The sequence below is a fragment of the Macrosteles quadrilineatus genome, unplaced genomic scaffold (genome assembly GCF_028750875.1).
Source record: "Macrosteles quadrilineatus isolate MER2022 unplaced genomic scaffold, UCM_ALF_1.0 Scaffold_2__2_contigs__length_208266976, whole genome shotgun sequence".
In the NCBI taxonomy this organism is placed as follows: domain Eukaryota; kingdom Metazoa; phylum Arthropoda; class Insecta; order Hemiptera; family Cicadellidae; genus Macrosteles; species Macrosteles quadrilineatus.
In genome coordinates, this window is record NW_026542595.1 from 181,492,748 (window position 1) to 181,508,643 (window position 15,896).

General features: G+C 36.0%; 1 protein-coding gene across 1 annotated transcript; it reads left to right on the forward strand.

The window, feature by feature from the left end:
• Positions 1–983: 983 nt before the first annotated feature.
• LOC128988066 (nonsense-mediated mRNA decay factor SMG9-like) lies at positions 984–14,027 on the forward strand. The gene is made up of 10 exons (XM_054409255.1): positions 984–1,223; positions 2,058–2,251; positions 3,549–3,616; positions 4,330–4,531; positions 5,176–5,326; positions 6,356–6,507; positions 7,615–7,759; positions 8,231–8,381; positions 11,016–11,136; positions 12,735–14,027. The coding sequence occupies exons 1-10, from the start codon at positions 1,167–1,169 to the stop codon at positions 12,811–12,813; spliced, it is 1,320 nt and encodes a 439-aa protein (XP_054265230.1). The 5' UTR covers positions 984–1,166; the 3' UTR covers positions 12,814–14,027.
• The last annotated feature ends 1,869 nt before the right edge of the window (positions 14,028–15,896 follow it).

Below are 15,896 nucleotides of genomic sequence, written 5' to 3' on the forward strand. Positions count from 1 at the left end.
GGATCATCCCTTTACAATCTTCTGCCACAACACATAAAAAAAATTAACAAGCCAAACATTTTCATAAAGTCACTAAAAGAGTAATTAACAGTCAGACCCTACTACTCACTATCAGAATACACTGAAGAACATACATATACCAACACCTCAAATAGGGCCCATTAAAGCTACTTCAATCAAATATTGACGATTCCCCAATCACCAGATTGTGGAGAAGACATCGAAGGTAAAGGTAAAGGTAAAGGTAACACGTTGTACAAAACTTAATACATTTTTAAGTCCACTTAAGACGAGAGACATTTTTAATTAGGTTTTATTGTTTTGTGCTTTAATTTTTATTAATTGATATAACGTATCGTATAACCTATGGTAAAAAAACTTAAACCAAACATTTTATCCTTAACATATCTTGTTACTAACTTTATATTCCAAATAAGCTGTGAAATTCAAGAACGAGATATATATTATATACAAAATAATAGTATGAGAAACGTTCTACGCTTCATAGCCACTGAGCTAAAATTATAACTGGAGGTAGCACTGCCATGGCAGAAGTCTGTCAAAAGCGTGTCGCTGATTTTGTGAGGTTGGTATAGCAGTGAGTTTTTTTTATCCAATAACATGGCTTCTATAACTAGGTCGGTATAGCAGTGAGTTTTCTTATCCAATAACATGGCTTCTTATAACTCACACCTCACGCAAACATGGCGGCTGGTGACACGCATCTTTGACATTCAGTGCTACCTCCAGTTAGATTATAGCTCAGTGTTCATAGCCAATGTATACGATTTGCTCCTCTATGAGTTTTTTTCTATTGTCGTTGGGAACCATGTGACGTGGGAGGACCAGGGAGGACTGGGCTGGAGCACTGAGCTTTTTTAGCTCAGTGGGCTGGAGTGCGACTGGAGTGGCCGAGTGGAGCGCAGTGGAGTCGGAGTGAGTGAATGTGCAGTGCGTGCGATTGCGAGCTAGACAGACGGACAGCCGACAGACGACGAAAGTTGTAAACTTAACCTAGAAAAGTTAGAAACTGAGGGAAAGAAACAAACACAAACAAGAATCAACAATGAAGCCTTTTTAAATAAAATTCATGTATCTCGTTACTTGATAACAAATACATTGATAATTACGGGGAAATTGGTACATTTTTAGAATCTTTGTTTACTATGGCAGACGGAGAAAGAGGCCGGGACTCTCGGAGAAAGAAATTTTATCCTAACAGGGTGAGGGATGACTTTTTATGCAGTAAAAGGTTATTGTTAGTTATGAAAATCATTCTTTCTCTTCCTTTTAGGTCGTCTAAGGGGTCTAGGCCATTCGTGTCACTTAGATAATAGTTATTGTTACCGTATTCATAATCCAGTAAATAGGCCTACAGAACAGAAAGTACAACAGTGTATAACAGTTTCTGCAATAATTTCACTAGGCCTAGAGTATTTCAAGAATTTTGTAGGTAAGCTTATTCCTAACTTAATAATAATAATTTAAAAGAAAGGCTTACTCATCAACATTCTCAAAAAAGATTAATTAGCCTAGGTTTATTTATAGTAGGCTATAAGTACGTTAAGGTAATTAATGACTAAGTTAATAAGTTGGTTAAAAGACCCAAACAAATAACAATCTTGGCATCGTGTTTTGTATGTGGACTGCCAGTGTTTTTTTGGTTTTTTATGGAATGGACATATTAGTTTCAGTTTTATTGTATAGTGAAAAACTTAATGGCCCTAGTCTGGAATGAATCTTTTAACAAATTCCATATTTCATCACTTTAGGCCTAAGTATATAAGTTCATCCCTAATAGTGATAACCTATATTGTAGACCTATTGTGTTTTCTGCATCGTGGCATAGGCCAATCTGGCTTGCCAGGATGCAGAAAACACTATAGGCCAATAATATAAGTTATCACGATTAGGGTTGAATTACTGAGGGGATTGCAAGTCCATTTAATGGTTTTTCTTCTGCCTATGTCTTTTATTTCAGAGGAAAGATCACTATTTTTTTTTCCGTCTCTAGATTTTTGGGTAATCTTGAATATTATGTCCTGGTTTTTTTTAAGGAAAGAGAAGAGAAAAACTACGGATCTAGAAGGTTGCCTATAATCTTGACCAAACCAGATGGAGATAAAGAAGGTAAAGGTGGAAAAAATAAACCCCAAGAAAATGCTGAAAAACCTCTTTCACAACCAACAATAATCCTACGTACCAGAGATGGGGACAATCGAGCTGTTTCTCCTAGTCAGCGATCTGCCAGGTAAAATTTTGTATAACTAGTGTCATATGTAGAGGCTACTTTATGCAGAGTCTGGTAGGCCTAATAATGCATAATTTGTTGTAGGATTAGGCCTACCAGGAAAAAATGTAAATTAAGTTAGGCCTATTGTGAATTCACCAAGATAACCTGATTTTAGTGTTACAATATTTTGTTGGAATAAGTTGAATGAATTTATGGATTTAGAAGTATTTTAGCGCCCAGTGATATACAGTACTTGCTTGACTAAACGCGTACGAAATACCGTCATCACATGTTAAAACTTAGTGTTACAACATTGTGAAGATCGTCTGCGATCCGGTAAAATTCTGATCATCTTCTGAGGTCTCGGCAAAATCCATTAAACAACTGTCACGGTCTCGGCAAAATTGGACACAATGTGTGCGGTCACAGTGAAATTGTGAACTTCTTCCGCAGTTCCAGCAAAATTGAGAACATTTTCTACGGTCATACTAATATTGAGTAGGTACCGCACTGTTCCACGGTCATGGTGAAATAGTAGGCCTAATCATTTTCATTTTCAGTGGTAACAACAAAATCGTTAACATATTTGAATCTGTGATGGCAAGATCGAGAACATCATCTGCGGTGATGGAACAATTGACAACATCTAACTTACCTTGGTCTCAGCAAAACGCTGAATATCTTCCATTGTAAAATCGAGATCATCTTCTGCGGTCTCCCATTATCATGATAAAATTGTGAACCTCATCCGCAGTTATTGCGATAATATCGTCCATTTTAGTTGTGGATCTTCACAAACAATTCTTTCAATTGTGAAAGTAAATGCTCATGTTGGCTCGACTCAACCAATGGTTTAAGAGCTTGACCCAATAATCATTTTTAATCTCTTGGGGCCTAACGATTCCTCAAAACAACCTTTTGTCCAACCGCAGGTCCATCCCCTCCCTATTGATTAATAAAGCTTGAATTTGCTATTTTCGATTTTGTTTTTGTACACTTAGAAGTCACTTTTTTGGATTCAGTCTTTAAAAAAAAAAAACTGTAGGCCAAGTAAGTAGACATTTAAAAGCTAGGCCTATATTTAACTTTTACTGTTAATTTCATTAGGACAGCCAAAAATAAATTGGGCTAATCTAGGTCAATATGTAAATTTTGAAAATATTTAAAATCTCAAATTCAGCTTTCTATGTGTACTTAAAATCCCATATTACTTTCAGACTTCTAAGTGCGATATTCACTTAAAAACTGAATTTGGGGTATCATTCCACTATTTTTTCCTATTCTAACTAGCCCTAACAACACCTTTTGTTGTCAGAGGTGAAAAGAAGAATGAAACTCCAGCACCTCTATATCACCTGGCTCCAAAAACTTCCAGCTCAGAAAGTAAGTACCTATCAACATGTTCATCAATTGAATTTATTAATTATTTTTTCCAAATCTGATATACCTTGGTTAAGATTTTAGTGACTATGGTCACAGAAAACGTACTACTATAACCCAGAATGCCAACCGCATGGTAAAAAGCATTAAGCGGTTTGAGAGAGCTTTGCCTGTCAATCCGTAGGCAGCGCCACCAGCGTTGCCATGCAATAGCATAGCAACGCTGGTGGCGCTGCCTACCGATTGACAGGCAAAGCTCTCTCAAACCGCTTAATGCTTTTTACCATGCGGTTGGCATTCTGGGTTATAGTAGTACGTTTTCTGTGCTATGGTGTGTGATGCTGTGTCCCAGACTTTTATCTGACAACTAACAGCTATTTGGTTTTTATAACACCTATTTCTCTTAGCAAATTTCGTTAAAAAATTACAAACAAATCTTGCAACAGTGAAATAAAACACGGATCTTGAAACACGGAAAGGTAAGAATACTGGAAAATTGAAACATTTATATAAGGTATGTCGACAACATTTTTCCTGTCTGAAGTACGTTTCAAGTGAAACTAACCCATGTTATCAAATCGGAACTTAAATAAACTAGCTTAAGAATTGGAGATTCTGATTCATAAAAACAATTTGAAGATATTTCAATTCAATTCAACCTAACTATCTTACATAATGGAATTTTCTGTATCAACTTATGTTTTATGTTTGTCAAGATACAAACGCTCTTGCCCTGCCTCCCGAGATGACGTCTTCTGTGAAACTCATCAATGATCAGTTCCAAATGCTCGACTCCTGCTTGGAGTTCCTCACTGACCAGACAGACTTCATTGTGATTGGCTGCGTCGGCCCCCAGGGTGCAGGGAAATCTACCCTAATGTCCCATCTCGCTGGTTCGTCACCTGGCCAACTTGCCAAGTGAGTTTTAGATTTTTTTTTTTAAATTTACAAACAACTGATCATATCTGGGTAGGTGAAAGGTTAGTGTTGGTTCAAACCTTACGTTGATCTATTGTCGTCCTTTTGTTAGATATCAGCATTAATCAATAGCACAATGACAAATGGCATTTGGTTCCAGTTATGATCTCGCCCGGAATCGACCCAGTGGTCTTTGCCTAAGACACAGTTTAGTTTAACAGGTTGAGTGTTTGAGTCCCGTCTCAGTAAAGTATTGTGTGTACCTGAAGGAGTGAAACTGACTGAGACAGAGCTTTGGTGAAAAAAGGACACTTCTTGAAATGAACAGTTGTAAATTGCCAGGGATTCTTTGTGTGTCACACTCAAATCAGGCTTTTTGCTAGTTTTTTCTTATATCTTTGTGTGTTTGTTTAGGCTAAAATATTATTTAAAAATTTAATTGATACACCTTTGCAAAGTATTTTTTTAAATTTAAATTTTTTACAATTTTTTAAAAATCTTGTCTTGGAAAAATCTTGACCAAAATAGAATCTCGTCTCGTAGAACAAGATTTAAAATTTCCCGGAAATTTCCCAAAATTTCGAGACCCGTCCATCCCTATAAATTTGTTAATTGCAAAATCAAATTTTTAAGTTTGTTTCCAGCACAATTTTCAACACACAGTCTCTGAGTGACCAAATTAAGGGGAACCACTGCACAGATGGGGTTGATTTCTACATTTCCCCGGACAGAGTCATTTACTTGGATTGTCAACCAATCCTGTCACATTCTACGTCTTTGGACATCAACTTATTGGTAAGCTTAGACTAGAAAAAAACTCATAGAGTTTGTATTTTTTTTAATGTAGGCTACATGCTGAACATCGAAGTGTCTCTAAGTAAAGTACCTCATCCTATGGTTAGGCCCTAAATTTCTTCCAAAAGTAAAATTAATGTTCCATCTTCTATTGTAAAAGTGATAAATAACCACCAGACGGAGTATGTTTTTTGTTTATTAATAACAAATTTGGTGTTTCTTAAAGTTGTTTTCAAATAATTGGTCTTTTGTCATCATGCTTAACAATTCCTACACATTAACTAATTTTAATTACATTTAACAAAAATTATAAAGACCAACATCTGAGTGGATAAAACAGCCCTAGGTACTTTGGTGTTATCCGGAGGCCACCCTTATACAGCGCACTCGTTATGTTAGGTTGGGTTATCTATCATAAATAGTAGGACTTTCCTAGTTTTGTTATGAATCGAACGTTACTAGATGAGTCATACTTTCACATGCCAAATCCCCTCTAAGTAGGCCAAGGTCAGGTCATTGACCAGAGCGCACGCATCACCTGTCACCGCCTGTATTTGGCGGGCGAAAGTATGACTCATCTGGTATCGTTAGAATCTTACGAAACGAGGAAAGTTCTACAAACATATTTATAATAACCCAACCTAACATAAGCGCCGCAGCGCGCTGTATACCTACTTGGGGAGTATAGCGGCAGCGATGCATTTAAAACTCAATCCTCGCCGACATCGCTGCCTTCTGGGAGGCAGAACTCAAAGGCCGCTAATCGTTATCATTTAAAATTTGGACAGTAAGTCAATTAAAATGTTTTTTCCAATTATGTAGTTATTTTTGGCCTATGGTAAAAACACCCCTTTTAAAATGAGTGGCCTCCGGATAATACCAAAGTACCGTGCCCCTTTCAATCTTAGAATAAGGGTTTGTGTATTCTGAAAATCTTTTCAGATGCCTCTTATCTATGAACATGGTTGGATTAAAATTTGCTTAGTCAGACCAGTCGACATTGTGTCAACATTCAGTTTAATGTTTCAGAAAATACCGTCATCGTCACAGAGTTACATGGACTCTATGTTTTTCGAGAATCTGTCGAGTGTGTTGTCTCTACAGCTGACTGCCTTTCTAATGTCCGTCTGTCATGTTGTGTTATTTGTACAAGATACTTTCAACAACCCCAACCACATCGGGTGAGTGTTAGCGTCGTAAATTACAGTTAGTGATTGTCGGAGGTCGGATCCAAAATTGTTTGATTATGATGTGGAGATGCTGACTTAATTCTCGATTACAGATACAATTTTGGTACCAGATTAAATTAAAATACACATTAAGCGATTCGGGTAAATTTCATTCTGGTTTTGCTTGGGGGATTTAAATTTTAGTAGTTTTAAATAGTGGTAGAGTTTTTTTTTTGTTATGGGATTTTATAATATTAGCGTTTAAAGGGGTAATACTTCTGCAAATTTTGCATGGTACGTTGAACAAAGCATTTAAACAGTTAATAGCCTAGCTTTTGTTCAGATTATTTTTCAAAATACAAACTTAGTTATTATTATATGAGTTACTATATTTATTGAGCATTTATTTATTGAGCATTTGTGAATAAAAACGCTACCTGATTATAACCAATCAATACAATGTACACATTGAAAGTATTCCTTTTAAAAACTTCCTTTCTTAATGAAAATTTAAAACCTTGCTAAGATTTATGAATATAATTGATTATAATGTGAGATTTTTTAAAGACTTTTTAAAACTTTATTCTTTTCAATTTTAATATTTTAACACGTTGAGTGCTGACAACCTTTAAAAAGGCGGTGCGCAACCGAATCAGCAAACGCAATTGTAATTCAAATATTTTAAACTGACGAATCACAAAAGAGCAGCTCACTGAAATACCCAAAGGCACTGCCTGGATCTGTAGCCAGTGCCTTTGTAATGTGGGTCGAAGAGAGAAAATCCCCAAAACCGGGACAAAAGCATTGCCACACGGGATTTTGCAGAAAATTTTAGTACCAACCTACACCAAAATAAAGCTCACACTCTAAGCTAGAGGCTGTGATTATAATGTTCCCCGGCAATGGCTGAGCTCACACTGACTTAATGTATTTCAGGTGGTTGGCCGCCGACAATTGTCGGTGCGCGCCACCTGGAAGCGTTAGTGACACCGTCTGACGCCGACTAAAGTCGGCAGTCGACGAAGTTAAGGATGTTTTTGATATGCATTGTCTGAAAAATTATCCTTCGCAATAGTGAAGTTATAAAACATAGTCCCATTACTGTTCTGCTGTGTCCAGATTTCTCCACACGGCCGCCATGTTGAAGCCCCCCACCAACACATCTGCAGAGGACTGTCTGGTGGAATACTTCCCTCAGATCATGTTCGTCCACACTCACTGCAGCTCGGAGGACTTCTCTGTACCCAGGGTCAAACTTATACAGGTTGTAAACCGTCAACATAATCCAAAATAAACGGTGAAATCATACATTCATAATCATGAAATACTAATATGAAAATGCGATGATGATAAATGTAGACAGCTTAAAAAATCTGGAGTTGTATGAGTGACTTGAATAATTTGACATTACATCCATGGACCAGCTGTACCCAATTTTTTTTACTAAAAATGAACACTGTTGAATGAGCCCTTAGTATTTGTTATAGTAAGTTTATATGGTATTAAAGATGTTATAGTTTACAATAAGGGGTGCCATTTTAGTTTGCCTTGGTTAAAAATCTGATAACTGAGAACTGGAGATGGAAGTTATAAATTATTAAAAAAATCAAACCCATGACCCATTGTTGTCTTATGTTATCTTAATTCACATCTTGCTACATCTAAAACTTGAAGCATTATAATTTCTTTCACAAATATATGCTGTAAAGATGTCTAATCTTTCAATGTTTTGTAGGACTGGTACAGCAAAGCCTTCAGCAAGTCTATGCTGCAGATTCATAGTGGTATTGGGATTGCTAATGGAGGAGTGATTGATGCCCTCACTCCCACCTCCCTGGACCAGGAGCCGTTGAATCTGTTCCTGTTGCCATCTCTGGTTGATGAGGGTAAGCTCAGAACAGCTTTGTCTCACTATCAGCTGTTTTTGAGTTCAGTTGTGCTCAGGATGTAAGCCAGGAGGGAGAGAATCCAACCTCTATGATCGACTAATAAATTCTCCTGTTTCAGTTCCAAGAAAGTTACAATCACGGCATTGACTTAAAATTATAATTTGAACTATTTCCAAACTATAATTTGTTGCTCAGCGTCGCTCATGGTTCGAAGTCCAGACCAATTTTTACAAACTCCTCTTGCTACTCAAATGACACCTTCAGTTAACGACAAGTCTTTCTTCGGGCTTGAATTGTTGTAAACCTATAGGCAAAATTTTTTCTCAATCTTTTCAAAATGTATTTTAAGGTAGGGATGGACATCCTTGTGTCTTCAAAGATCTTATTGCCGTCTTCCCTAAGCTGCCGAATTAGATGGTGGTATTCCCCATACACTCCTCTCCTCTTGTTGATAAGATCAAGATGTACCTCCATTGTCTCCGACGCCTCTGACCACTACTAAATTAGTTTTTTTTTGTTTTAATTGTCAGACAACAATAGTTGCGCTACGTCCTTTTTGTCTGCACAGTTTGTCATCTTGAACTAAACTTACACCTATAACAGGGTAAAATGAGCATTAAGAAAAGTGCCACTTGTATCGTAGCAACCACCGCAGCTTACATACCTGAGGCCTAACAGCTGTTTGTATTGGCAAAACTAGATTGATACCATTTTGAGAGCTAATAAACAAACAAAGTACTTATTTTAGTACTGTGAGCTAATAAGCTTAAAGAATGGTGCAGTTGCAGTATGACAATAATAATAATATGTGAAAATGATATGAATACTTGAAAATAATATGTTCATCACATAGACCAGAATGTTTAAGGGTGTAGCATAGAGCACAAGGGCCTAGATTTTTTAAAACAATTTTCAATTTGAAGGTAGAAACTATTTACAAACTAAAGGCACTGCCATGGGTACGAGGATGGCCCCATCCTACGCAAATCTGTTCATGGGGAAACTCGAAAAGTGTTTCCTACAATCACAAAAAATACAACCTTTGTGTTGGTTCCGGTTTATAGACGATATTTTTATCTTGTGGACCTCAGGCTCAGACTCCTTAAAACAGTTTATTGACAGCCTTAACAGTTTCAGTTCCCTTAAATTCACCAGCAACATCTCAACATCAACAATAGTTTTCCTGGACCTAGAAATAAATATTCAAGATGGACTCATACAAACCGGTGTACACTTCAAGCCTACCAACCATCTACAGTATTTACATTTTAACAGCAACCACCCAAAGAACACCAAAAGATCCATCCCGTTCAGTCAAGCCATCAGGGGCAAAAGGATCTGCAGCAACGATGATGAATTAAACAAGTTCAATAACAAAATATCTGACGCATTCATAAAAAGGGGTTACCCTAGAAAGCTGGTGGAGAACCAAATCCGCTTAGCGCAAGACCATCCACAACCAAATAATGAAAAACGAAATAGCAAAAACATTGCTCTTGTCACGGACTACCACCAAGGACTACATTCATTGAATGGCATTTTAAAAGAGGGCTTCAAAATCCTCAAGGCCTCCAACCACACCATCAATTTTTTGAAAGATCCACCAAACATTGTTTTTAGACAACCACCCAATCTCCGAAAAATACTAGTCCACCCAAAAGTTCCTGACCCGGCCAACAACAACCCAAACAACGCACGCCCTAATGGTTCATATCCCTGTGATAACAAGAGATGTAAAACATGTGAAATAAATCAACCCAGCCAAACATTTTCCAGTTCCACAACCAAAGAAAACTACAACATCCGAGGCTTCAACACTTGTGAAACGAAGAACATTATCTACCAACTACAATGTAACAAATGTGAGGCACAGTATGTAGGCCTATCCACCAATAGCCTCAGAACCAGGATGAATGGCCATAGACAAGATGTATCTACTGGATACAAAGACAAACCAGTTGTACAACATGCCCAGAGCCACAACAACCCTAGTTTCAATGACTGCTTTACAACCAAAATAGTCAAATCACTACCTCCTCAATGTAACCAGTCACAACTTAGAAGATGGGAACTGTCCTACCAATGGTTTACTAAGTCTAGACAACCCCCAAACCTAAACCTTAGATAATACCTTTCATCTAACCCACCCAACTAGCAGGCTTACATATTTATTCATATATATATAGTGCATATAAGATAAACTGAAAATGTGTTTTTTGAATTCTACTATTGGCAACACTGACTCAACAACTCACTGGCCACCATTTTGGACATCTAAAAAACTCTCTCTTCCTTAGTTGAAAATGCTGTCAGTGACAGTGAAATATTCTAATGTTTTGTGTATATAGTGTAAAGTTATGTTTTGTGTTTCCTGTGCCAGTTTGGACTCTTTCCCATTCAGGTAAGCCTGCTATCCTCTCAAAAAATCCTAAAAAAAAGACCAGAATGTTTGTTTGACACAAGCTGTAGATTAATAACCAAGGCAAAGCCAGGGTAGTGAAATGAGTAAATCATGTTTAAGCTCTATTAATTAAAAAATATAGGTACTATTACTGTCCTGGAAATTTTTTGACTGTTAAGAACCTTTTGTTTGCATTGCCTTTTAATATTAAAAGTATTTTTTTTCTTTAGAACCTAATGGCCATTTCCAAGGTCATCCGGGATATGAGGATCTGATTATCAAGATGAAACAACAACTCACTGGCATCACAACATATCAGCTGTCTACCACTCAACTCTCGGAGAAAAATTGGTAATTTTTCTTAGCTTATTGTTATTATATCTATTGACTATTAGTAGGGTACAATACGATACAATTATGCAAAAAAAAAAAAAAAACGCCTAACCTCAACATCTAAAGAGAAAGCTAACTTTCAACTCCAACCTATAATTCGATACAGCCCTCGTAATGTATGGTAAAAAAATACACCCTTTTGAGCCTCAGGTTTAGGGGGGAGGGGGGTAAAAGTTTAAAAATTAGTTGCTTTTGGTCTTTATGGAATATTTCAAAAACTGTGCAGATTACAGTACTGTTACAAAAGTTACAAAGGTGAAAAATTTGTATTTTTCAAACATTTTGAATGCCTTAATAGTATATTATCTTACTAGTCCTGAAAATAGGAAGAGTGTGGTCATTCCCACACGAGACGTAGTCAAGTCCGATGAACACATTTTGGACGAGTGACATATAATATTCTACGCCATACTACTCCAAGATAACTTAACAATAAAAAATCGGTACAAATACCTTTTCCCACCGACTAAAGGACCAACAATCACTACTCATAACCTCTAAGTGAGGCTATGTTTTTGTTAATAACCACTCTTTGCCAAATATAATCAGCTGGTTGGTGTCCGGTAGAAACTCATTACGGTACAGTTTTATTTATTTCATGTCATTTGACAGGACATAGAGTCATATACAGGATAACTAAAACTAAAACAGTAGCACGTAATGAAGCCCTATTTGATTAAGCTGGCGGCAAACAGCTGTTTTCTGCACTAAATCCTTGTGTGGGAAGTTCGTTAAAACAGTGTAGTGTGTTAGTAAATATGACTTAGTTACTATGGGAACTAATTTTTTTTCTAGGATAATGTTTTTGTGTTTTATAAAGGTGAATTGTGATTTTACTGTGAATGTTAGTAAAAAGTCCTTCGACAACCTCACTAGACTTCACCTCTTTCTCAATACAATGGGTACTACTTTTTAATGAAATAGTATATTACGTTACTAGTCCTGAAAATAAGTGTTTACCGGACGAGTGTGGTCGTTCCCGTGCGAGACGAAGTCGAGTACGGGATTACCATACGAGTCCGGTACACACATTTTGGACGAGTTACGTACGATAGTTTACGCCATACTACTTAACCCGTACTAATCCTTATATATTTCCACCAACTAAAGGACTAAAAATCACTAGTCATAACATCTAAGAGAGGTTATGTGTTTGTTTATAACCACTCATTGCCACGCAAATACAGTATAATCAGCTGATTGGTGTCCGGTAAAACTCATTGCAGAATTAGCACGCAATGAATCCCCATTTGAATACGCTGGCGGCAAACAGCTGTTTTCTGGACTAAATCCTTGCGTGGAAAGTTCGTCAAAATAATGTAGTGTGGCGTAAAAGAACATTTCAAAGGCCAAAATTTATTTCCTATGCAACCTGAATAATTAATATACAAAACTTCAGCATTCTAGCTAATGGAAGTTGGAACATTAGCTATGATTGAGTGAGTCAGTCAATGAAGGCTTTGACTTTTATAATACCTATAGGCTATCTTTAGATTACCGGTACTTAATACCAAATTTGGTACATTTTACACTAATATGGTTCAATTTTGATGTAGGTTTCATTACGCAATGAAAGTGTTTGAAAACACCAGGAAGAGTTCATTTTTCCAAGAGTACAGCCGCATTCTACCTTGAACAGCTGATTGGCACCAGTTGTTTGCAGATTTTGATGTTCTTAACAGCTGATTTCGGAGGTAAAGAGTAGCTCCAAAAACACAACCAAGACAAATATGTATGGATATTCCATCTGTTGGCATTGCAGAGCATATTCTAAAATGCTCAAGTACAAGTTGTTTTTAGCCTAGAACTTATTTCTGGTTTATTGAATGAGGAAGCAATGTCAGAACTTTGTGTTAAGAATTGTTTAAGCGAATTTGATTAGTAACCTTTGATTTACTTAATTAATATTTGTATTGTGTATATTATTTTTATTTTCATTTTACGACTCAAGCTAGGTCTGTAACGTGTATAATTGTGTTCTGATAAGATTCTCATTTCACAGAATAAATAAATAAGATGTTAATATTTCATTTTTATAATAATTAAATTTAGTTAAAAAAATTACATTATATTTTACTTTCTCAAAATGGATTAAACAGGCCATGCTTTAGAATAGGTTATAATTTATTCTCCTAAACAAAAGTAAACTGTAATGATAAAGGAAGAAAAGAATCCCATTTTATTTCAGTTTAGTAATTAATATATTACAAAGGCAAAAAGTATGGAACGTTTCCATCTGACTTTGATGATCTTACACTTCCCAGTACATATGTGTTCGCCCCACTCAATGTCTGTCCAACCGTCCTAGCAGAAGTGTCATTTTGTGCCCATTGTAGCAATTTTTACATTAAAATTATAGAGTTTTCTTTTCCGAGACAGTTTGGCTCTTCTACCCGACCAATTTTCATAATGTTGGTCTTAAAATAAAGACATTCACATATATATTTGCCATTTAGCATGATTCATTTATGCACTGCACTACTCAACCAAAAAACATAAAATAGATTTTTTTTATTCTCACTTCAAAAAAATATGTAGGCTACTTCACCAGTTCTAATTACATTACGCTATAAGTTTTGATCTAAGAACCTTCAGTAAAATACCAACTTTTATTTGAGCCATTCATTATAAGTATCTGAAGCACGCTGATGAATCAGGAATCAAGAATAATTATAATTATTTTAGAACGTATCTGCAATCAAAGATACGTAACTTCATATTTATTTAAGTTATTTTACATGTCTTGGTCTTAAAATTCTCCTTGAAATAAAGGTTTTCATTTGAGATGTTGATGAATCAGTTAAGTTCAAGATACTATATTAGTAAAAAATAAACATGTTTTATTACAATTATTGTGAATTTTATTTTGACCTGGGCAACGTCGGGTTTTGCTGCTAGTTGAAGTTAAAATAGCTTCTAACTTGTGCTCCCCAGTCCCGCCAGTTGTGAGGCCCAGTCTGGCATTCTGTTTCTGTTGGTCAAACACTTAAAAGCTATACATCTATATTATCGTCAAGGGTGTGAAGTGTGCAGAAGCAAAGTATTAAAATAAATTATAGATCAAATGGTGCATTCAGTTTCAAAATGACCGAGCTAAAGTTGACGTCCAAAAGTTTTGTTTTTTAAAAACGATGCCTTATCTTACATGTCAAATTAAACGTGCACAATCTCCTTCAATCATTCAAGTAGATTTTCCCGCAACCACCCACCCTACAGTCCATACCCGGCTCCGTGTGACTTTCATTTGTTTTGTGCACCAAAATGAAGAGTTGGTTAGCAGCGTATCACTTTGATTACAATGAGGACCATCAATTCCATGTCACCAGGTGACCAAGCTTACTTTGGCTGAATTCTACATCATAGGGATTTCAAAGTTTGTCCACTGTTTTGATAGATGCCTACATTTTTTTGTTGGCTCCTGGTTATGTAGATAATTTGTATTTTAGTTGCTCTTTAAAATGTATACAACGTTCTTTGTTTCTTGTACAAACTTTTTATTTTGTTCCAAAATGTTTTTCCTGAACAGTCCTTGTATTTTTAACCGACTTCCCCACTACCAACAAAAGGAGGAGGTTCTCAATTTGTTTGTGGCGATGTTTTTTTTTTTCTATGTATGTTCACCAATTTCTCTGTGATTCTTTTACCGATCAATGTGGTTCCACCACCAAAATAACCAGGAGAGTTTCTATTTGGTACCTTATATATTATGTTAACCCTCCAAGTGTCCATAGTTTAGGCCTTAATGTCCACCTATTTTTGGCGCATTTGCAAGGTTTTATTAAAACGGATCTGAGAAGCTTAAAACAATGTTAATTCTAATGTTCTATATACCATTTTGTTTGGAAAATCATGGGCTTCAATATTATATATAAAACATAAGGAACATTTAAAAAAAAAAAAAAATTTTTAGGTAAAAAAAATATAATTTCAAAAATTTTCAAAAAAAAAAATAAGTTCGCGCTCAATGAAATTGTATAAATTATAGGCCTATAAATATTTGAAAATAGCCACTTTGTTCTAAATTTTATGAGGATTACAAATATATAATAATATAAGGAAGTAGATTTGCAAATAAATAAGTTATGGGCAAAAAACTGATTTCAGTACATAGCGTTTAGCTAAGAATGCATAGCCTAACCATAGCTAGGAATCTGGCTGATAATTTACATCAATATCACTACCTACTTCTTCAGGATCATCAACCAGCACTTCAAAACCACATAAATCTTCTTATAATGCACCACGTATATCACTACTTTTGATTTTTAACACTAAAACAATGATAAACGTAATAAAACACATCAGTCATCGGTCCGGGGGAACCTAGCTGTTTACAAATACACGCACGTCAGCTGTCTGCATCAATTATGATCGGCTAGGAGAAAAATACAGCGCTGAGACAGACATCTGGAGACAGCTTAGAATGTAACGGAAAGAACGATACCTAACTCGATCCAGTTCAATCTGATTCAGTCAGTTATAGAGCCTTCGCCGTAAACGATGTCTGCTTGTCGAAAAATCGGCAAGTAACACAATACAAAGTGTGGTGCTTGCCGAATTTTCGTCAAGTAACACTGGGAGGGTTAAGGTATAATATTTGTTTCGGTGAAAAATTCTGAATACCTTAAATATTCAACATTTATTTTGTTTACATTTGTGCAGATTGTTTACATTTGTGCAGAGAAGGCAATAAATAATGATAGCATTCCTACAGCTGT

Coding starts and splice junctions, on each gene's coding strand:
- LOC128988066 (XM_054409255.1), top strand. CDS start 1,167: ATGGCAGACGGAGAAAGAGGCCGGGACTCTCGGAGAAAGAAATTTTAT. Junction 6,508..7,614: donor AACAACCCCAACCACATCGG/GTGAGTGTTAGC, acceptor TGCTGTGTCCAG/ATTTCTCCACACGGCCGCCA. Junction 7,760..8,230: donor CCAGGGTCAAACTTATACAG/GTTGTAAACCGT, acceptor AATGTTTTGTAG/GACTGGTACAGCAAAGCCTT.